At 44.3% G+C, this 22269-nt stretch overlaps 1 protein-coding gene across 1 annotated transcript; it reads right to left on the minus strand.

The window, feature by feature from the left end:
* Positions 1–194: 194 nt before the first annotated feature.
* On the minus strand, positions 195–22218 carry ACO2 (aconitase 2). The gene is made up of 18 exons (XM_037389951.1): positions 22098–22218; positions 16123–16265; positions 14814–15072; positions 12494–12586; positions 10369–10527; positions 9815–9965; positions 8429–8533; positions 8080–8171; positions 7690–7795; positions 6452–6609; positions 5291–5364; positions 4480–4591; positions 4164–4286; positions 3811–3966; positions 2450–2641; positions 1517–1649; positions 1132–1253; positions 195–701 (listed from the first exon to the last, which is right to left on the minus strand). Exons 1-18 carry the CDS (start codon positions 22131–22133, stop codon positions 558–560), a joined length of 2358 nt encoding a protein of 785 aa, XP_037245848.1. The 5' UTR covers positions 22134–22218; the 3' UTR covers positions 195–557.
* Between the last annotated feature and the right edge of the window lie 51 nt (positions 22219–22269).

The raw sequence follows: 22269 nt of genomic DNA on the forward strand, positions 1-22269 counted from the left end.
GACAGCTGTGAGGGCTCTTTTTTTTCACTTGGTTGGTAGTTTTTTTCCATATAGCAATGATGTACAGAATAAGAAGTCGGCAAGTACCACCCTATATATCTCCAAGAATTTCGTTCCTACCCTCACAGCAACAGGGAAATAACAATGGGGAAACAGGGGCTTGAAAAGCCAGATAATTAATACAGTAACACATGGCAAAGAAATGGTCACATTCTTTATTTTCATTTTAAGTCTTTAGCCATCAGTAAAGTGAATGGGCAGAAAATAACCAGCTGAGCAGACAAATCCACCTTAGCCAGTTATTTCCAAATATAAATAACTGTGGGACAACCAAAATTGAGCCAAAATAGAAAAAGGGAGCTGGGGCATTTAAAAGACAAAAGTAAGCCTAGCTGTACTCCCTTTTCATAATGTCAGTGAAGAGGAAGTACCATAACAAAAAGGAAGCTATGGTTACATTTGATCAGACATTTATTCCAACAGTAGGCATGGAATTGCACTTTCATGAAAATGCCAAAGCTGAATTGAGTCCAGTGCACTGGGGACATTGTGCGTACTTAGCTTGATTTCTGCTGCAGCTCCTTCATTCTGTTCAGGGCACTGCCAGCCTGAAACCACTCTATCTGTGACTCATTGAAGGTGTGGTTCAGCATGATTGTTTCTTGGCTCCCATTGGGATGCTTGATGATGCATTTCAGAGGCTAAAGGAAGAAGACAGTTTTTATTTTCCCCCCTTCTCTTTCAAGGGAGCAAGTTAACAGAAGCCTCTCACAGGAAAATTCCTGCGTGTTTTTACAGGATTGAAAATGGAAAATTGGAGCTTGGGGTGGGTCTCAACAGAGAAGTGTGGTCGCAGTTCCTTCTGGGGAACACTCATGCTTAAGGCAACACATCCAGGAATTTGGAATACTGTACAAGGGTTTCTTGCAACCGTTCAGAATAAGGCAACCCGATTCTAACTTGCTCTCTAGCCACCCAGACCACTGGTGAAAAGCGTCTCGTCTGGCTGGTACTGCACTGCCCATCAGTGCCTGTGCTGCTTCAGGCCCCGCGCACACAGCTCGACACTGTCCCCCATCACCGGCACATCCCTGCCCCCCCACTGCAATGCCAAGACACCCAGACAGTTACCTTTCCGGGTGCAAAGTCTGCCAGCCCCACAATGCTTAACTTGTCCACAGGATGAATCTTGTTGTAGTCCGCTGGATCAGCGAAAGTGAGAGGCAGGAGACCTTGCTTCTTCAGGTTGGTTTCTGCAGAGAACAAACCACCAAGCACACTTGTAACAACGCTGCAGGGGATCAGTGTGTTGTACCTTCTGGCTGGCTCAGTGCTTCTCAGAGAAATGTTCCAGCAACAATTACAGTCTTTGCAGCAAAATCAGCATACCCGCTGTTTGTGGCCTATCTAACGATTCCTGACAAGAGGGTGTTGAGCCCTGGGGCAAGGCAAACACCACTTCCACTCAAACCAAATACATCCTGTTTACACACATCACAGGGGAAGTGCAACTCACCATGAATCCTGGCAAAGCTCTTGGTGATGATGACCCGGCCCCCCAGGTGACGTGGCTCCAATGCTGCGTGCTCCCGGCTTGATCCCTCACCGTAGTTTTCATCCCCAATAACTGCCCATTTGACACCCATTTTCTGTGACAAAAAACAATTTACACTTCTGCAGTCACCCAAGCAAGGAATTAATAACAAATACCCACCCACACATCTAATTTCAGTGCTACACTACTGACATTGCTGTGCTATGACACCTTCTCCCAGGTTTTGAAAAAGGACAGAAACAAAGGAATTAAATGCTTCACAGCAGTTAGGCACAGCCATCCTTTGCTAACAAGGACTAAGGAGGATTTCCCTTGGCATCCAGAGCAAATCCTTGCTGCCACCTTTCCTTCCCCAGAGCAGTGTTCATACCAGCCATGATCCCTGCTCTACTTATGGAATAGATACAGAAGATTTTAACTTCTGTCTACTGGGAGAACCAATCTGAGACCACTGCCAAGCTGTCCAGAGGGTAAGAGGACATATTTCTTGCGATTCTAAGCCAAGTGTTAAGGAATGAAGAGGACACCATTAAAATTTGTTTGAACATTAGACGAGTCACAGGTGGAACGCTCCAGGAGGCAAGATTTAGTTGCAGTCTGATGACACCTGTGCCTCGTAAGGTGTGCAGTGGCTAAAGGAGTTCTTCCCCTTTCATCCATGATTTCTGGTCCCCTCTCAATCACAAGATCCTCCTCCCTCTTCCCTGTGGCAGGTAGGGGGGACAGAATCTCCTACAGGAACTGCAATCATCAGAGCAAGTCCCAAGAAAAAGCCTCAATGCTGAGTGAATTCACAGCTGCCGTTACTTTAGAGCAGGAGGGCAAAATCCTTGGCACAGACTGTCCAAAGTGTAAACAGCTTCTTAAAATAGATGTGCCAGGGGAAAGTCTCACCTTGTAGTAACGGGCTGTGTCTGGGACTGGGCCAAACTCCTGCGTTAATGCATTCCTCACAGAGTTGGCTTTGCCATTTTCAATGTTGATGGCGCCGATGAGCAGATTGTTGGAGATGTTGTCCAGATGGCCACGGAATTTGAGCCACGGTCCAGCTGCAGAAATATGGTCAGTGGTGCATTTCCCTTTTACCTAAAGGGTAGTAGAAGAGAAGAACGTTTTAGGATCGATCTGTGACTTGACCCTTCCTCAACACTTTTTACTGTAAAGGATCTTCACATCTCTTTATAAAAGGCACAAACTCAAGACAATTGCATCTGTTACAGATCAAGGCACTCTAAGGCAGAACACCATGGTTGTTCTGCACGTGATGGGTAGGAGGAACATCCCCATTCCAAAGGGCGAACTGTAAAAATGAGCTTAGCCATGACACCTCCTGCCATGTCCTCATTTCCCCCAGCAGCAGGTTCTTCAGGTACAAAAAGCAATTAATCCCTTCCTGCTATAGCTCACCCACCCTGCTGGAGGGGTTCAGCAAGATGCTAAGTATTTCCTCTAAGCTCCCAATCTGCACATAAGCCTTCTCAGCTTGTAAGAACAGAATTCCCAATGAGAGAGAAGTCCCAAAGTGCTTGCAAAGGAATTGCCCATGTCAGAAACTCAAGCACAGCTCTGTATGGCCCTTGGGAGTACCTGCACCACTGCCACTAGAACCAGCGATGTGCCTGAAGGTCAGCTCCTAAGAGGCTAAATTTCAGAATCCATCAGTGTATTAACTGAAGTTTTTCATCCTGTTAACTCACCACAGGCAGTGAGGAAAAACCCATGTCTTCATTAAGAGACCGAAATACAGTATTTAACTGTTGTGAAGTAATTTTTTTTCCTATAAAATGGGAAGTGAACACACATACTGATGGATGAGAAGTTCCTAACGACCTCATTTCAGACAAAATGCATCTTAGAACAGTCAGGTATTAGAGATGCTAATTAAAGAACCTATCTACCTTTCTGCTGCAGGTTGTAACTGGGAAAAATTCTGCAGACTGCATGGTATGGATAGGATCTTATTATATAGGATCTTATACATGGCATAAAAAGCTTCACTTTTCATGGTATTAGCTAACCACTAGCCCAAAGGAGAAGCATCATTTAGTTATAATAGAAAAATATAATAGAAAAAAGTATCAGTAGGAAACACCTGGAAGGAAGGAAGACCCTTGCTTCACTTTCCGTAACAATGTGGTTGTAGGGGAAGGAATCACAGATAGCTCAAAGGCATATCCAAAGCTCCTAGCCATTATGTGCAAACCCCTGTTTGAGCAGTCTTGTCATAGCCAGCGTTCCTCCACTTCGCTCCTGACCTTGATGAGGATCAGCATGTCTTCCAGATCCTTGCCGTCCCACTTATCGAAGGGCTCAAGAAGCTGGAGGCGCTGGCTGGTGGGGCTCACATCCACATGCTGCCCACTGCCATCCTTGGGAGGGTACTGATAGGTGTCCTGGCCTGGGTCAAACTCCTTCCAAAGAAGAAAGGAAAATCATCAGCCTCAGCCATCCACAACGACATATAAAGAGAACAAGCCAATACAGGCAACTGCACCCATTCTAGCTTTAACACTAAGGGAGAGGTCAGTGCATTCAAGTTCCCTTCCTACACGTAAACCACTACAAGTGACAGGCCTTCCCTCCCTCCACCTCCAGATGGAGCAGTTACCAGCTTGGGCAGCTCATCTGCATCAGGTGCTTCTAGTTTAAACTTCTTCCCATCTGCTCCTGTCAGGTAATCTGTCTCAGGGTTAAATTTTAGAGTGCCAGCAATGGACAGGGCTGTGACAATCTGAAAGAAAAAACGACACATTGAAAGGTATATTCTACACTCCATCTCTTCACTTCAAAGTCCTGTGCCTAACAGTCTCAAAGCCAGGAGCCAAGCCACAAACCAGGCTACACTGGGACTCTGCGGCAGGCAGAGGAATTAGTTCCCAAGACACCCTGAACTATTCCACAGCCCCCCTCTGGTTGTTTCTTACCTCCGGAGAGGTCACAAATGCATGAGTCTCTGGATTGGCATCATTGCGACCAGTGAAATTCCGGTTGTAGGATGTAACTATTGTGTTTTTCTCTCCTTTCTTGATGTCCTTCCTGTGAAAGAAACAAACATGCTTATCAAATCCAAAGGGAATATTGCTTCTAGATATCTCGCTGTTAAAATCCCCCAGCTTGGTTTTGGCAGCAATCACTATCCTTTGGAAACATGAATCAGTGCCTGGATGTTTTCTTCCCTTAAGCACAGACTGAAAATCACGGACAGCACAGAAGCAAGTCAGACACCGATACCTGGAGTAGTTTTCACAGCCCGATGTTACACTGTTGAACTTTCTAAACAATAATCAACTAAGTACACACTACCTTTGGACATCCCACCGTTAGCAATGACAAAGCCACATGAGAACGTGCCTCCCGTACCTTCTATTGGGAACTTTCCTCCCTGCCACTCCAACAACTGAAATTGGACCAACTCACTTTTCCTATTTTAAAAGGACGATACAAACTCATTCCAGCCTCTCACAGACAACAAATCTCTCTCCCCATTTTTTGCCTACTATTAGAAGCCTCCACACTTGTGGCCATTCTGCAGCTTCATTCATCTAAAGGCTCAATATAAAATTGCAGTCTTTCATTTCTCCACCTCCAGCGCATATCAGACAGCTATGGGCAACAGGTTTTTAAGCATTTATTTTTAAGTCCCAGTGTGTTACATTTACAATCAAATTTGGCTTCACAGAGCACTTCAGGAGCTAAAAGATGCAAAACTAGAGTGAGGTCCATCTTTCACTTTACCTGTCCCACTGGCCAATGCATGGCCCACAAGCGTTGGCAAGAACCAGCCCTCCAACATCTCGCAGGATTTGTGCCTGAGGGCAGAAAACAACTCTGTTATTAGTAGAAAGTCTGGAATAAGTTTCTGGGGTTGCTCTTTCAGGGGAAGGGGACACCTGCTTCTAACAAAAAGCACCAAGCCTGAGAAAATTCCCCTACTTGTTTCACTTTCAAGTTTTGAGTCACTTTTATAAATACACGGGGTTTGGCCCCAGTAAAGCTGTTAAATTAACACTGGGGAAGAGCACAGGATGACTTGCCATGGATGTTCCCATTCTCTACCTACTGCAGATTGAGCAATCCAGCTACTCTCAGATATCTGACTGAAGGGCAGTGTCTGGTCTGATTAACATCCTACATGCTTCCTGTCCATGTAAGGAAAGAATTGCTGACAGTGCAGGAGGCAAGTGTGTGTGCCTGCTCAGTCCGTTCCACAAACGATTCAATTACGAGGGCAGCTGTTAAGGACAGGTACGACTGTGGACTTGGCTGGAGGAGGCACTAAGCATTGGCTGGACATAGCCACATGCAAAGACTTGGTCCCCACACTGCGACAGCATTTAACATTTACTTAATATTAGAACTAATTAAAACACAGTTTTCTGCACAGCAAAGGGGAGAAAGTAAGTGATAGTTCCTCTGCAGAAACACTCCTTTAAAATAAAATAGGATTTTTGCCATAAGTTTAGTCTAAAATGGGAACCACCTTCCATCAAAAGGGTTTGCTCACATCTTAAACTATTCTTAAAGGAGAAAGCTGGATTGCAGGTGGATACTAGCCCTTCATCAGTCATGACCAGCCACAGAATCCCAGGAGCACAAGGCGTCCCTTGCTGGGCGTACTGTAATCTCCTCAGGGCCCCAGTTCCCAATAACTGTCCAGTTCCAATCCCATTCTATCTGCCCAGGTAGTAAAGATATCAGGTCAAAACACTATCAAGGTGATGGCAGGACCCACAAGCATAGTAATACAAGACTGGTTACTATATCAGTAATTGCACCTCTAGTGGTAAGTGAAGACAAAGTTTAAGTTTCCATTAGTTACCTCCAGACTCCCAAGTACCGTCTGGAAGAGAGTTTAACACTTAACTGTTTGGAAGTGTAAGGCGCAGACATACTCACATAACCATCCCTTTCAATGGTGGCACGGATCTGCTCTGAGCCTGGTGTGATTGTGAACTTAGATTTGCACTTCAATCCATGCGCTAATGCCTGTTTCGCCACTGCTGCAGAGCGTCCCATGTCCTCATAGCTGGAGTTGGTGCAGCTGCCAATCAAGCCTGTGGCATTTGATAGAAACAGGGAGGTGGTTATTGCAACCCTGGTTCTAGGAAGCTTCTCCCTGACCCACCTCTCAGCAGACAAAACAAGGGACAACCCCCTTTTCCACTGACAAGGAGTCTGAAATGGTTTCAGGTGCTAACACTGCCATGCCTCCCAGCAATACGCTGTGGTCACAAGCAACTCCTTGTGTAGCTTTGGAGGTTGCACAGTCAGAACACATGACCTGATCACTAGCCTAGTTAGTGTTTTAGAAGATCCAAGTGTCACCTACTTGCACTTCAGTTAAGCACATTACCAGAGAGGTATTGTCCCACAAAGATAAAAAAGGCTTCAAATCAAGATGGCAAGAAATGGAAGAAATGATGAAAAGAAAGCACCCTTCGTTACAGTACAAAGACCACACGAGGACATACTGTTCCATCCTGAGAGCATTCTGGTGTTAACCAGCAAAAAGTAAATTCTCTTTCAGTTACAGCTGCTCTTGATCCTATTTGTAACACTAAGAAATAACACATTTCCCACCTGGGATATGGTCTTCACAATGTACTTGCGTTTTTTCATTCCCCCCAGTGAGCAACACTTGAGAAGCTAGCCAACAGGTTACCATCACACAAGTGAGTATATCTATTTCCAAGCCTGCTCTTTAGGAGTAGCTTTACTATGTCCTGAGAGCTCAACAGTCAGCTGCTGGGAGGACTGACCATCATGCTCCTGACAGATCTTTGCAACAGACAAACCCATGTAACAACTATTGCCAAAGGTGTTCTTCAACAGGTAACATTCCTGTCAACCCTATCTTTCAAAAGCTTCCAAGGAGGTAAAAAACCTTGTCTGCCTCTTAAAATTAAACTCCCTCCAGCTATCCCAGATCTCATCCTGCACAGCTGGCCCAGGTGGTCACTACTCTTCCCAGCAAATTCATACAGCCATGAAGAAATGACACTGCAGCAAAGTCAAAGGATGTATAGCAGTAATTAAAGGATTGGATCTCAAGGTATTTTACCAACCGCTTAACCCACGACAGCAACACTTATGCCACAAGGATGAAGGCAGAGGAAAAAGCAAACGCTACTCACCAACTCTGATATCAACAGGCCAGCCTTCTTTTTCTGCCACAGCACCAATATCTGACACAGGGTGCGCCAGGTCTGGTGTGAAAGGTCCATTGATGTGTGGTTTCAGCTTTAAGAAACAGTGACAAAACTTAGAAATTACAGTAGCCAAGAAAAACCCCAAAACACAGCAGCAAATCAATTCCTTTCATAGCTCTATCTGGAAGCTATTTAAATAGAATTCTCCTACACAAACACCAGAGCAGGAGCTGTCGGTGAAGCAGACCTGAGTGGTTTCTGTATGTTCTAGCACAGTACCAGGGGTGTCACATCAAGCTACCAGCTTGGTCCTCATTCATACAAGGCAGAGTCACATCACAACATCCAAGATGGCAAGCAGGAAGGAAGCCTTACCTCACTGAGGTTGATTTCTATCACCTGGTCATACTGACAACCAGAATCCGGTACCAAATGTTGCTGGAATTCGTCCGCCAGTGCAGCTATATCTAGAAATGAAAGAAGCAAGATCTGAGAAGTGCAGTAAATGAGGGAAAAGAAAAAGCTTGGAACAGCTAAACACAGGGGGTCGACGATACCCTTCCCCAGCCACTTCATCTACAGACTGCCCCCTTGTAGCAGATGACCTACAGAACCATGCAAGGTCAGAAGTCACACCAGGACCCATTGTCGGAGGATGCTGCTCCCAGAATACACCTTCACTTGAACCCACACTTCCACCCACTTCAACCCCAAACCGTCTTACCAGCTCGCCCAGTCTTGCCCAAGTATTTCTTCATCCGTGCGTTGTAAGGGAAGATCGATGTGGTAGCTCCAATTTCAGCTCCCATGTTACAGATTGTTGCCATTCCTAGAGAAGGAGTGGGAGAAGAGACCACAGAGTCAATGAGAAAGTCCAAAGCCATCCAATTCTTCAAAAGTCAGTCCATGGAGAAGACAGCAAAGCCAAGAGAGATCAGGGCATTAGCCACAGAAACCTAATTCCACAGCAGAGGTCACACTGACTACATAATGGCTGGCTCAGCCCCTAATGTTTCTGACCAATACAGTGCCTGTGACCAGACTTTTCTGCAATGAAGGAACTGAAAGCTACACCAATTCTTGCAGATACTGGAAGGGATGACAGGGAACCCCCTGTCTGCACTGAGCACCAAATATATTTACAGCAGTGAGCAGTGTCTCTGCTACCTGCAAAGAGTGTCCTGACGCTCCCTACTATCTCATTTATCTTTACTGGAAAAGCCAGAAATTTGTGAGAAATTTAATGGGTTGAATAAAAAGCTTCCAGTGATTGAACACAATATAAAAAATGCACATTTGCTTATGGCACTGGGATCACCCAAGCCTTTCAAGGACACAGCAATGAAACTATAGAAGCTGCTGTTTTACATTTAACAAGCCAGAAGCAGAAATCAGAGAGGTCAAGATCCTCTGATTTCATAGAAGAAAAATCCCAAATTGCTCTCAATTTGTAAAACCAAACATTCCAAGTTGTAGCCAACCCATGCTAATACATGAAACCAGCTTGAAAGCTGCATTTCAAGCCAAAGGAAGGGACACTTCTCATAATTTTGTCCTAATTAGCATCATTACAGACAACTGCAATTTTTCCTGGTTCAAACTCAGCACCCAAGACTCACAGTTAGCTAGTGTAAGACTGCATGTTACAAACTGCTGCTTTCTGGTCTCCCCTCTGCCCTACTTCTCTCAAAAGCTTTTTCTTTAGCAATTGTCACAAATGTACCCCTTCAACCTGTTTCTTTCCTCTATCTGCAGCCTATTTTAGGCTGAAATAAAAATAACCTTTATCTCTGACATCTCCACCCTCTAAGCATACGCCGGAATACAACCACCCTTACTTTTATCCTGACACATCATCTTGCAGGATTCTTCACAATTAGCCATTCAGTGTTCTCAAAGTCGCAAAAAGATTCAATGGAGAAGAGGTCACTTTTTCACTAAGAGGGAGTGCTACCTCCCCCCAACTCTCCCAGTTTGCCACATACTAATCACCTGGCCAGGCTATGGGAAAACGTTTTAGTACTTCTTACCTGATTCCCTTCCCAGCCTCCGCAGACAACATCCAGCTACAACAACAATCCCCTCGGGTAAGAGATTTGTGTTGTCTTACCAGTGCAAGAGATTGAATCCACACCAGGCCCGTGGTATTCGATGATGGCACCTGTTCCACCCTTGACAGTGAGGATGCCAGCCACTTTCAGGATCACATCTTTAGGAGAACTCCAGCCTGAAAGCTTGCCAGTCAGCTTTACACCAATAACCTGACCAACATTAACAGAAAAAAAAATATTAAAATACTGACACCATTTCCCCTTTTATCAGCCAAAAGGATTCCTCAGAATTTTTCCTAAGAATCTGGGTGGTCACCATACCAAAAAGGAGAAAATCCTTAAGCATTAGAACATGTGCACAAGACCTGAAACCACTGACAGGGTCAACTGAAGGGAGATCAGTGGTCACCTATTTCTCTCAGTCCCTGGGTAAAAAGGAAATCAAAACTCAACTGCCAATGAAACAGATCAGCTGTTTGAGCCAGTCTGTAATTACAAACAAGACTGTAATGGTATAACAGCGCTTTATATACACAGTGCCTGAAAAATCAATGTTTCTTACACATCTTATCTCACCCTTCACATCAAAGATTAGTATTCCTTCTGCTCCTACCTTTGGACATTTGAGCTCCCAAGGGATTCCTGCCATGACATCTACAGCATCAGCTCCACCCACACCAATGCAGATTCCTCCCAAGCCACCTCCATTGGGGGTGTGTGAATCTGTGCCGATCAGCATAACCCCAGGGTAGGAGTAGTTCTCCAGAATGATCTGAAAATAAAAATGGATTGTCTGCTTGCTTGTTTTTTGGGAAAGGAGGCGGAAGACAACAAGAAAGAATACAAGAACAAAAATTTACATCAGTATGTATTTGCAGATTTCAGCAGCAAGACAGTAATTTAATTTGGTTTGGATTGGAAAGTCACATTTGTTTCAAACTCCTTGTGGAGGATATAATGACCGAATGAGGTACCAAGCCTCAGCCCCAGGATCCTTGCTTATCCCAGGATAGTAAGAAAACTTTGAAAGTGATCTCTGTTTTTTTTCACTGGAAGACTCGTTCCAAGTCAGGCTTTTGCTAAGGTGCCACTTTAAGGGCTCAAAAGTCCGTTCCTTAGTCTCCATCAACTGCTGAGCAAGTCAGTTCACCTGTCCAATGCTAGAGACCTTTCACAGTCTTTATGCTCCCGTAGCAGCAGAAAACCAACAGGCTCCTCCAATCCATGCTGCCAGCCAAAAACCTAATCACATAGAACTCCTCATAAACACACCAAGAGGCTGCCCTTCCCTTATCTCTGCTGTTGATTCCATGCAAGACTCTTCAACTATCAACAAAACCACAAAACAGCTCTTTAATGAAAAACAATGAGTTTTCTATGGTAGCAACACAGTAGAGAACTCAAGCTAATGAACTTCTCACTGCGTATGTGCCATACCAACACTACAGACAGCCTTTCTGGGAAGCACAGAACTCACAGCACGTGCATCACAGAACGGCTTCGACAGAACTAAGGTGGTGGCCCTTTACTGAGAAGGCCAAGGCTTTGCTTCTAGTACTTCCAGCTTTATTTGCTTGTAGCTCACATTAATATACTGTTGCAAGAAAGATAACTTTCAAGGCCTCACTTTGCCAGAGCTGGACTCTGAAGCTATAAAACACAACAAATTTTCTCCAGTCAAAGAAAGCCAGGCACAAGAAAGCTGGTAACCACGGCACAGAGCTATGCTGCCAGATGACAGATATTACAGGCAGTTTCAGAGCACAAATGACCTGAAGTGTTCCCACAACCTTTTGGAGAGCTCATCTATTTTATTTCCTTTCTCTGTTGCATCACACCAAGTTCAGGTAATCTTAGTAACTCATTTTTGTAGCTAAGAAAACATAGCAGAGAACTCCTGACTGCATCTAGTGACAAGTTCCATGCTGGCAGGGTGCTTACCAGTCATCCATTCTCCTCTCCACTCCTTTTGTTTTGTGCTGCACTTCATTTTTTACTGCCTGTGACCCAGAGGAACAATGAAAAATGTCTACCGGGCCCACAAAGCAAATCAACCAAGAGCAAGTTAGGGAAATCCTGCCAGAAGTGTTGGTTTAAAAAACAAACAAGGAAACAAAAAGCCTCATTAAGTGGTAAGTCAGCTTGGACAGTCATATTCTTTTAAGATGCAAGTGCTATAACAAGAAAATTTCAGACTTGGAAACTGGTTTGCATTTTATTCAAATTCACATAGCAACTCATTATGCGTTGCCATTCTTAAGTACTTAAAAGTTGCTTTGCTCAGTGTCCTCATATACACTCCTGTTTTTTATGGAACCAAATGCATACGAAATACCCAAAAAATTTGTTCCCAAAGCCAATTTCCTTACCACCAAAAGCAATTCATGTTAGCCCTATGTAGCCAGCTTCATGTCATCACCTTACTGTCCCAACTGTACCAAAAGGAGCCAGCCCACAAACAGTTAAGAGATTTCAAGTTTCTGTGATTCACATGGCATGGTGTTGGCACTACCCGATTATGCATCAGGTTACAGTTTGACCAAAATAACCTTTAAGAAAAAGCACTGTTGCCAAGATAACAGAGAGAACAAGCAAGAAACCTCACCCGCCTCAAGGAAAGCCAGGGTTTTTTTCCCTAAGCTGATGAAATTCTCTAAGGGTTTCCACTTGAGCACTCTCTTCACCATAGGGTAAGAGAGCCACTGTACGTTCAAAGATTGCAAACATGCACACTTTACCTGGTGAATGATTCCCGACCCAGGTTTCCAGAATCCCACTCCATACTTAGCACCAGCTGTTGCTAGGAAGTTGTACACCTCCTGGTTTATATCCTATTCAACACAGGGAAATGCACAGCATTAATAACACATTTTGATCTTTCATACATCAAGAGTTCATTCAAATACATTCCCTCCCCTCCCATGCCTGACTGTAGTTCGCTCCAGTTTTGTAGCAGCCAGAAGGAGGTGCACATCGCTTTTAAAACTAAAAGGGATCAAGACTTCACCAGTCAGTTGTAACAGGCCATTTAATTTCATCCAACTTGTAGCTCTACTAAAGCATCTTTTTTAGTTTCCAATTCCAAACAACACAAGGGAAATACACAATTAAAGGAAACCCCTGCCAATAAGGCTTTTAAAAATGCTCTGCTCACTTCTCATATTCTCATGTGGGGTTTCTTAACCCATTTCCCTCCCTTCTAGCCCCTCTTTGCTTCTCTACCAGCTGTTCCTTTTGCTTTACAGATGCCTTGCAGACATTTCAAACCCCTTAGATAAACATTTTGGCTTTATTTTTACAGATTAAGAAACAGAACTGGCAGTTGCTCACTGCCAGGGGAGTTGGTGGGTGTCATTTCTCATTCTACGAAGTCCCCTGTCTGACTCACACAATGCTGCCTTTCTTGCTGCACTATCACCATTACTGGTGGAGGTCACACTGTGAAAATTGCTTGTGAGAATAACCACAGTTGCCAAGGAAGTATGACACTATTATGTCCTGATAGTTCTTGGCAGAGGAGTAGCAGAGTAGATAAGATAAGCACTAGAAGGAAAGAGTTTCTTAAAGACTGTTCTCATGCAGCTACACTTCAGAATAAAGAGAAAGGGGAACTTAAGATAATGGAAGAATTGTCTCAGCACACATTTGGTGAAGTTTCCCATGAAGCAGCAGCTCTTTAAGCCTCATTTTTCACCAGGAGTTGGGTCACTTCACTCTGTGCATCCCTCCCCCAGTAAAGCACGCTGATGTGCCAGGAGCAGATCCAAACCACCCTCTGGCCTGCCAGCATTCATTGTGTGCCAACTGGCAGCAGCAGAAGTAGAACCCAGTCAGAAGAAGGCAGGACCTTTACTTGCTCTGCTCAGAGCGGATGGAGGGAGGGACTCAGCTCAGGGCTGCAGGGAATATAGCTGCACTACAGAGAACAAATGCAGCAATAGAGGGGAGGGAAGACAGGACCTGAAGGGAAGGAAACAAAGTGTCTTATTTACTAAGTCCCAAATTCTTAGTCACACAACTTGGGCACAACTTAGAACTGACACAAGCAGAGCAGAAGAACTCCCCAAATTCACCTGAGTGGTCTAAGTTGCTTTACTGTGGCCTGAAGGAGGAAGCCAGAAGCAGTTACTTCAGCATCAGGTCTTTCTGTGAGTAGATATGGACTAAAATCTTAAAATACAGCTGAGCCTCCACAAACTGTTTACTGTTCGTAAATTTTGGTATCAACATCCAAGGCACAAATCCTCCTGGCTCTGACAGTGGACTTAGGCTAGGCCTACTTGGAGTAACAAGATTTCCCCCACCTCCCTGCTATGCTACAAGCACGTTCTTCCTTGGCAGATGCATTGTGGTGTGTAGGAAAGAGGTGAATATATCTATATTTAACAGAAGCTCCTATGGAAGAATAAGCTGTAAAACAGTGAGCGAGAAATTGTCAAAAGGCAGTTGGACAAACACCACACTGAGGTTCCCAAATAAAAACCAACATTGTCTATGCTTCTATACATATTTATACCTACCCTTGCTAGCCCTGAAAGCTGTACATGCTTCAATTAGTGTTCTTCATCTGATCCCTAGCAAATAGTAGTTATTTGCTCCCCTGTCACATGACATACCAGTGCAATGCAGACACACATATGTCCAGGGAGTTTTTCATACTGCCATACTGCAGCATAAAGTGTGTAACTCTCTAGAGTAATCTGGCTTCCTTTTTTCCCCTTTGAAATAGATTCTTCCTCTTTCCTTAGCTGAAGTATCTTCTCACTCTCCAGAACACTTATATGACCTGGGCTTCCATCATTAACAGATTAAGAACAGCTTCTCCTACATTCATGGTCCTTTAAACCATGTAATGGATGAATCTCAGCTGAAAAACTCCCAAAGATCCATTTACTGTTTCCTTGCTGCATCTGACCTATGTACAGAGCTGACCACCACAGGCAATCTGTTACCGTATCTGACTCATGGCTGTCCTTCTGGGGAAAAAAAAATAAATATCTTCCTTTGACTGCAAGGAGGCTTTCAAACAGACAGAATTTAAGTTTCTGCGATAGTGACCTTGGCTCTTCGAAGATCCTTTTCACCACCTGACTGGGCTTCGATGAGGTGATCACAGTGGATGGTGGAAGGCACGGCCACTTTTGGCAGCCCACTGCTGATGAACTGTAGCATTGCCATCTGAGCAGTGGCATCCTGCATGGCCACACGGTCTGGCCGTAAGCGCAGATAGGTCTTGCCCCGCTCAATCTCTTGTTTTGCTGGGTCATCCAGGTGTCCATACACAATTTTCTCAGACAAGGTCAGGGGACGGTCAAGCCTGGGGAGAAGAATTTTAGTATCTGCATCTAGTGTACTTCCAACATTCCTGATATCACTCGGACTGTTAAGACCTATTAACACACAGAAATCTGCATGGTCTTCTCACAGCACTAAAACATCAATTGGCAGCTGGCTAAAACAAGGGCTGCCCAGAAAATTCTGAAGTGTGTGGACTGATGTCACTTTATGCTTTCTTTTCTAAACTTCCTATACAGTAAAAGAAACACTGCCTCTGTTCATTTCTTGAGTCATACCTCACGATGGCCAGCGTGGAGGGGAGACAAAGGTCAGACTCAATCCACAAATACCAGATCCCATAGCAAGCAAGTACAACTAAGCAGTTTCATGACCTCAGACCTTTCATCCTGCAGCTGTATCAGTTGAGGAACTTATTTATGTCAGTGGTGAGATCTTCTGAGAAGTAACTAAGGGACAATGACTTGAAATGAGAGCTACTGCATTTAACAAAGAACGCAAAGACTGAAGGACATGTCATACAAACCACTGCTGAGGTAAGTGGAGCAGGAATGACAACTTAGCAGGCACACAAGCCTCTATCAGCAGATTAAGGTCATCATGTTTACATATGCTACAAATTCCTAGCCCTCCTTCCCCTGCCTAACACCTACAGCGAAACACAGGAGAACATTCACTGTTGAAAGAGTGCAAAGGAGCATTAGCCTATAATGACCACTGCCCACGCACTGCTTCCCCAGAAAGGAGCAAGGGCCAATACAAAGACTCTTCAAAGACGGCATTAAACAATGAGGACAGAGCCCTTTCTAACACCTCCTCTGCACTGGCCTGGTTCTGTGCATGTTGCAGTGCTTCATCGTAACCTTCAACACTTCCCACAGTGCCCTACCACTATGTGGAGACACCACAACTCATGCTTCACTACATCTGTAACTGCCACTGCTTCAAAGCTGCTCCCCCTAGTAAATATTCCCTGTGCCAGGGCCCCAACATGTTTTTTTCCTCCTCTCCCAACACTGCAGAGCTAAATTCTGCACACTGACCCCTCCCCTCTTCCCTCCTCCACTCTTACCTCTTACGGACAATGTTGATGTTCTTCTCCAGCTTTTCATAATTTATGTACTCATTAGGCTCGAAGTGGCTCATGGCCACCTTGGCCCGCTGGCACAGGACAGGAGCAACATGGTAGCACCGTATCCCACTATTCAAGGCATGCTGGAAAAGGAAGAGTATTAGCATTGGAACCTTGCAGAGTGAATTCCTACAACATCAGTAAACCAGTTGCTTTTCAGTTGTCATTCCTGGGACTTCAAAGGCAGAGGAACTGAGGAATTGCAAGATTTTTAAAGGTACCCAATAAACATTTGATCATACAATATTGTATATTACATTAAACAGTGAGACACCAGGTTACCCAGAATGGGTAGCATTTACCAAATTATTTCACATTTCTATTTACAGCACCAGATGCCTTATGCTTTCAGTGAGAAATCTGCTTTCAGGATGAAATAACTCTTAAGCAAATACTAGTTTGTTGTATTCCTGACATATTACAGCCATGGTGGAGAAGAACCTACACAGTTTCCAAAGCAAGTTAACCCCAGGTTTGTATTTTCTCACTGGTATTGAGTTTACATTGAAGGACTGGCAGGTGACATAGTATGGGACTGACTAGATACCCATCTGTTTCACCATCACATACTAAGTTCCCTATGCAGGATCCCTGGATACCGTTACAAAACTTGTATTTCCACATAAGGTGAGCCACATTTCAATGCTAGAGTGACTTTGATGTACATGCCTGGTCTATGATGTAACACAGAGCAGGAGAGAGGCAACATGTGGTACAAACATCAGCTTCATCAACCTGGCTGCATGAATCCACATGCTATTTATCTTCATTCTCACAAAGGCATCTTCACCTTTCCCCTCAGAAAGGCCTTGCACTTGCACTACAGGTGAGTTAACAGCATGACAGATGAACTATACTGGGAGCTGAACACATCAGCAGAAAATGCCATGGAAAAAAAAGCCCAAATTTCACTTGGCAGCCTCCACAGTGAAATGGTTCCCTGGACCTTGGGAGAAGTGCAAGCTATGGTGAGGTACCTTTATAGCACCTGACCTGAAAGAGACAGGTCAGTGCCCAGCATTAAAAGGCTCTCACACGGCTTCAAAAACTGAGTCAGAAGGCAGTCTCCATAAAAGCTTCCAAGGATTTGGCACATGAGTCTCTTACATTCTTTGAAAGTCTCTGTCATCGACACTAGAAGTCTGGAAACAGACCGAAGACAAGAGTTCAGAGCTCTTCCTCCTCCAGTATGACGCTTCAATCTTAATCCTGTTTTTCTATTAATCTTCTGCTTCACTGTTACAAAGGTTTTATGAGCACAGGTTAATAAACATAGTGGTATTGCACTAAATATCCCTTTTGTATGTAAATCAGCAAATATTCCTTGCACAGAACACAATCACAGTACCTACCACTGTTTTTGCATTGTCAAATACGCTAGTCAATTCTTTAGATCTGTGCAATCATTTTTACTTTCCTTGTGAATATTTCTTCCAGTTCTCTTGTTACCAGCATTGAAAACATTGCCTGAAATAATCACAGTCAATGAGACATCACCAATTTTTATCCACATCTCTTGTTTTATTGTCCTTTTGATAACATTTATTAGCATGTTACACAACAAAAGTTCAGGAAACCTAGGTGAGATCATAATAGCCAGCACACTAGCAATAAGGGTGTAATTTGCTTTTTTACCAAACAATCCTAAACTATTAGACACACAGCTTTTTGGTAGGAGCAACAGAGATCTACAGCAGCTGCACACCACTTTCATTGAAGAGCATCTGATGTAAGTGAACATGAACATGGTGGTACAAGAGGGCAGTGCTTCTCCAGGAGTGCAAATGAAACCCAGTCATCAAATTTCACTGCTCACAAATTAAGCACTTTAAGCTTAGAACTTCCACAACTTATCACAGGTGTCAGAATTGAGACTTTTCCTTCTGCCACCAGAAAAAAAAAACCACAACTGAAACCAAAACCACCCAGCTTCTCATTGTTTAATATACATAAGGTACCTTTTATCCAGCAGCCATGTAACTTCTGTGTTTATTTTGTTCTCCACCACACCACCACCCCCTTTTTTTTTAAAAAAACTTAAGCATTTACGCAATTAAAGCTGTGGAATTATCTTTACCTCACAAGATATCCATTATCTTGTGAAAGTCTCCAGCTGCTGGAGTGGCTGGAAAAAACACTGAGGGATTTCATAAATGTTCACGGAAAAATAATCTCTTCCCCAGACTAGGAAAGATACTTGGTTTAATGCAGTAATTCTTTCTCAATGTCTGCTCCTCCCCTCCCTTAACCCTGAAACAACTGATTAATGCAGTTCCTCCCTGTCACCCAGTAAAACGAAAGCTAAATTTCATCATAATTCAGTGTACAGAAGAACAAATTTGCAACTTAAAGTAACGGCAGAGGCTTCAAAGCATTCTAGTCTTGCCTTGGACCAAAGCTGATTATGATAAAAATTTAAAGCAGGGCTCTCCAAAGACAGGTGCAAAGAAACTTTTCAGATCAAATTCATATAAAATCTTTTCAGTTTGAACATACACGTCTAAGTATCTTTTTATTTCAAGAAACAGCTTGATGAAATGTAGTATTTATTAAAATACTACATAAATATTCAAATGGTAATTGCAGAAGTAGCAACACAAAGTAGTTGACTCCTGCTTGACCACAACTTCAGGCTACTAGAAATGGGAAGGTAGTGTGTTTGAGGTGAAGGATCCTGCCTGGACATGGAGATAGGCAAGAAAAGTCTGGAAAACTGAAGGTCTGTCTCTGTGATGGCCAGTAAGACTAAGGAAAAATAATCACTTCAGCCAATCAGTTTCATAAGACTAGACAATAATTTTTGTCTACATAAGACTTTTAGAAGGCACCTATTAAAAAGGCACCATCTTATTTTACTGGGATCTAAATCTCATCCCACATCTCTATTCTGTTGGGAATTAATTAATATGGTTGTTCTGATGTTGGCGCCCAGCAAGCCTAAGGATCCGTTACCAATAATGAGCAACAGCACATACTGTCTGGTCTCTCCTCATGAAGAATCTACAATATATCACTCATCACACTTGTCAATTTTCCATGCTTGTCCTTCTTCCACTGCATCCTCTGAAACAGGGTGGCAGAAATACAAGATTAAGGAAAAGCCACAAACCTAACAGCTTCCAGCTTCATTCCTTCTCAGTCTTCCCCAAAACAGCAGGTGGTTTGTGGTCTTCTGTGGTGTTTTTTTTACTAAGTAGTGAGAAGTGCCTTGAGACCAATGGCTGTGGGAAGAAGACAGCCAGCAATCTATACATCTTCCCTTTTATCCAAGAACTATTAATTTCCAGACTGACCACCCAGGAGTTACCAGGTGATCTCCTCTCATGTGGCAGTGGATCTGTTATTCCAGCACCTGAGTGTCCTTATTCAGATTTCAGTTTAAAAAATGGCAGTAATCATTACACAGCTCCTGAGCCTATTGGTATTTTGGCAGGTGAAAAGCTTCCTTAACTAAGACACAAAAAAAGCCAGCCTATTAAATGGGTCAATATTTTTTTAACTCTGTATGGAAGCCAACACTTACCTTTATAGATTTTAAAAGTCCCTCTGGAAAAGCTAGCTGTCTTGCGTTTAGCTCACTACAGTGAGTTCAGATGCAAGGGGAGTCTGAATTCAGAAATTAACTTATATTTTGGCAGCAGATATGGTAGACAAATCCACTAAGCAAAAGCTCACGTTCAAAAGAGTAGCAACTGTGCTACATGCACTCTTATCTGGGAAATCAGTCCCAGAAATCCTAACTGAAACCCAAAATACCATCTTTCCTCATCCTCCCTGATCTAAGAACACTAGCCAAGTTTCCAGCATTCACCATGATTCAGCCTAAAAAAAAAACCCAGTGTGGTATAATCAAATTGTAAATGTAGCCTAATTTTCTAGACTTACCTCCAAAGAGCAACCAAAATTAGTGTTCTGAAGATGAGTTTAGGTCTAACCAACACTGCTTTTTGCCAACATACACAAAGCTTCCCATACACAATTTCAGTACTTACCTACAAGGCCTTAAATAAACCCCCATAACTTTACAGTTTAGAGTTTTACAGTACTTTCAGTCAATTCTCAGCCAATGTGGCTCAAGAAATGGGATGCTACTAAAAGCAGCTCCCAGGCATGAAAAAGGTCTTGACCCTTTCAGGCTATTAGAAGAACTGACAGTCAGCCCACACCAGGCAAATTCCAATGTATTTCCCTCAGAACTAAGCTTCCTATGCAGTTCCATTCCAAAACAACTCTAGGATGAGAGATGAGTAGAACTGATGTTAATACCATGTGCCATGGTCAATGCTGGCACCATCACAGTGACTGGCAAGGTGATTCTCATATCTCTATCTCATATCATTTTCATTAATCTCTAGGCTGCTACACATGAGCAAAAAGAATTATTTGGCTCCTAAAGAGATCACGTAGAAGCATGTTTGATTACCATCACAGATTTAGCTCTTCACAGGGCGGGGGGGGGGGGGGGGGAGGGGGGAAATGTACCCTGAGCCTGATAATAGAAGACAGCCTCCTAGAATATTAAATTCCCCATGTTCATTGTGCTAGCACGTTCTTTGTTTTACATTATACAATATTAATTTTAGCAAATGACTGCTTGATCTCAAGCAATGAGCACCATAAAACAAGAACCAATTCATTATCCCAATAAAAGATTTACCTTTATTTTATTAGTCATTTCTGTTCAAAGTACAAACTAAAAACCATTTAATGATTAAGAATGAAGATACCAAGTTAACCAAAATGATGCTAATCTGTAGCTTTTACTTAAATTAAAAAAGCTACACTTTACTAAAACACCTATCTCCAAAGTAAGGAGTAATATAAAACATGAATTAAGCTTCACAAAGTACTTTCAGAATACTAGAAGCCACATTCTTATTTCAGGTCCCTAAGAAATGGGAACATGTTAGCCAAGGTCACAAATGGCAAACTAGGCAGTTAAATTGCCTGACTTTGTCACATGCTTTGCTAAGAGGAGCACAGGTTTATTCCTTATCTGTGTTAGCAGCCCTAAAAAAATAAACCTGCATCCTGCTATGTGCCTTCCAGGCTTTAGAAGATCATAGTCTTTGTTATTGAGTATACATTAAACGCAATAATGCCTCAAGGAAGGCAATCTCTGTGGCAAGCTAGTATTACAGGCTGACATGATTTTTAGAGGTCATGATAGACAAGACTGCGAACCACTATCACTGCCTTGGAAAAAAGTGCAGCTTATGTGCCTGTCCAGGCTGCTTTTTCAGCCTTCCTAGGTCCCGCTTACGTATAGACCCTGGCACCTTTTTCACTCAGGAGCTTCTGTTCATATTAAAAGTAGGACTTTTGAAGTAAAGTAGCCAAAAAACAGCCTTTGCCCTCAATCACACAACGAGGAGTTACCTTGTCCTGCTTGCTGCACGCTGGCAAGGGGAAGAAACAGAAGCCGAGAGGAAGACAAAAAGCACGCCCCCGGGAAAGGTTTTTTATTTCAGCCTCAGAGCCCATGCCCGGCCGTTCACTGCCCCACCAGGTGCCCCGGCGAGCCTGGGGTTTGACAGCGACCCCAACCCACCGAGGCGAGGCCCGGCCGGGGCGGGGGAGGCGGCGGGGCCAGGCCGCGTCCCCGCCGCCCCGTTCACCTTGCGCTCACCTTGAGGGCCGGCCGGGCCTGGCGGCGGGACGCACCCTGCCCCGGAGCCCGGGAGGCGGCCGCGCTGCCGCCGCGGCCTCCCCGCCATCACCATGGAAACGGGGCGCTGGGCCGCGCCGGGGACACGCTGACCTACAAGCCAGGCGGGGACAGCCCGCTCCAGAAGATGCGGCCGCCGGCCCGCCAGGCGGGTAACGGCCCTGGCCTCGCCGCGGCCGGCTGGCTGGCAGGCTGGCTGGCTCCCTCCCGCCTCCCGCCCCGCCCGCCGCCACGCCGCCCCGCTCACCCGCAGCCGAGCCGCCAGGACGCAGTACGGCGCCATTTTGTTCACTGACAAAGATGAAGTCGCGCCCCGATGGCGTCACGCGGCCCCTTTCAAACCTCCGGCGCGTGGGGCGGGGCCGCCACGGGGCGGGGCCGAACAGGTCCTGGCAGGGGGGTCCCCGCTCCAAGAAGAG

Source organism: Falco rusticolus, chromosome 5 (genome assembly GCF_015220075.1).
Source record: "Falco rusticolus isolate bFalRus1 chromosome 5, bFalRus1.pri, whole genome shotgun sequence".
In the NCBI taxonomy this organism is placed as follows: domain Eukaryota; kingdom Metazoa; phylum Chordata; class Aves; order Falconiformes; family Falconidae; genus Falco; species Falco rusticolus.

What these genes read in the sequence shown, in the direction of transcription:
- ACO2 (XM_037389951.1), bottom strand. Translation starts at nt 22,133, where the DNA reads ATGGCGCCGTACTGCGTCCTGGCGGCTCGGCTGCGG. An exon ending in GCCTGTTGATATCAGAGTTG is followed by an intron (nt 6,610 to 7,689) that starts GTGAGTAGCGTT and finishes CAAATGCCACAG; the next exon opens with GCTTGATTGGCAGCTGCACC. An exon ending in GAGCTTTGCCAGGATTCATG is followed by an intron (nt 1,254 to 1,516) that starts GTGAGTTGCACT and finishes TGTTCTCTGCAG; the next exon opens with AAACCAACCTGAAGAAGCAA.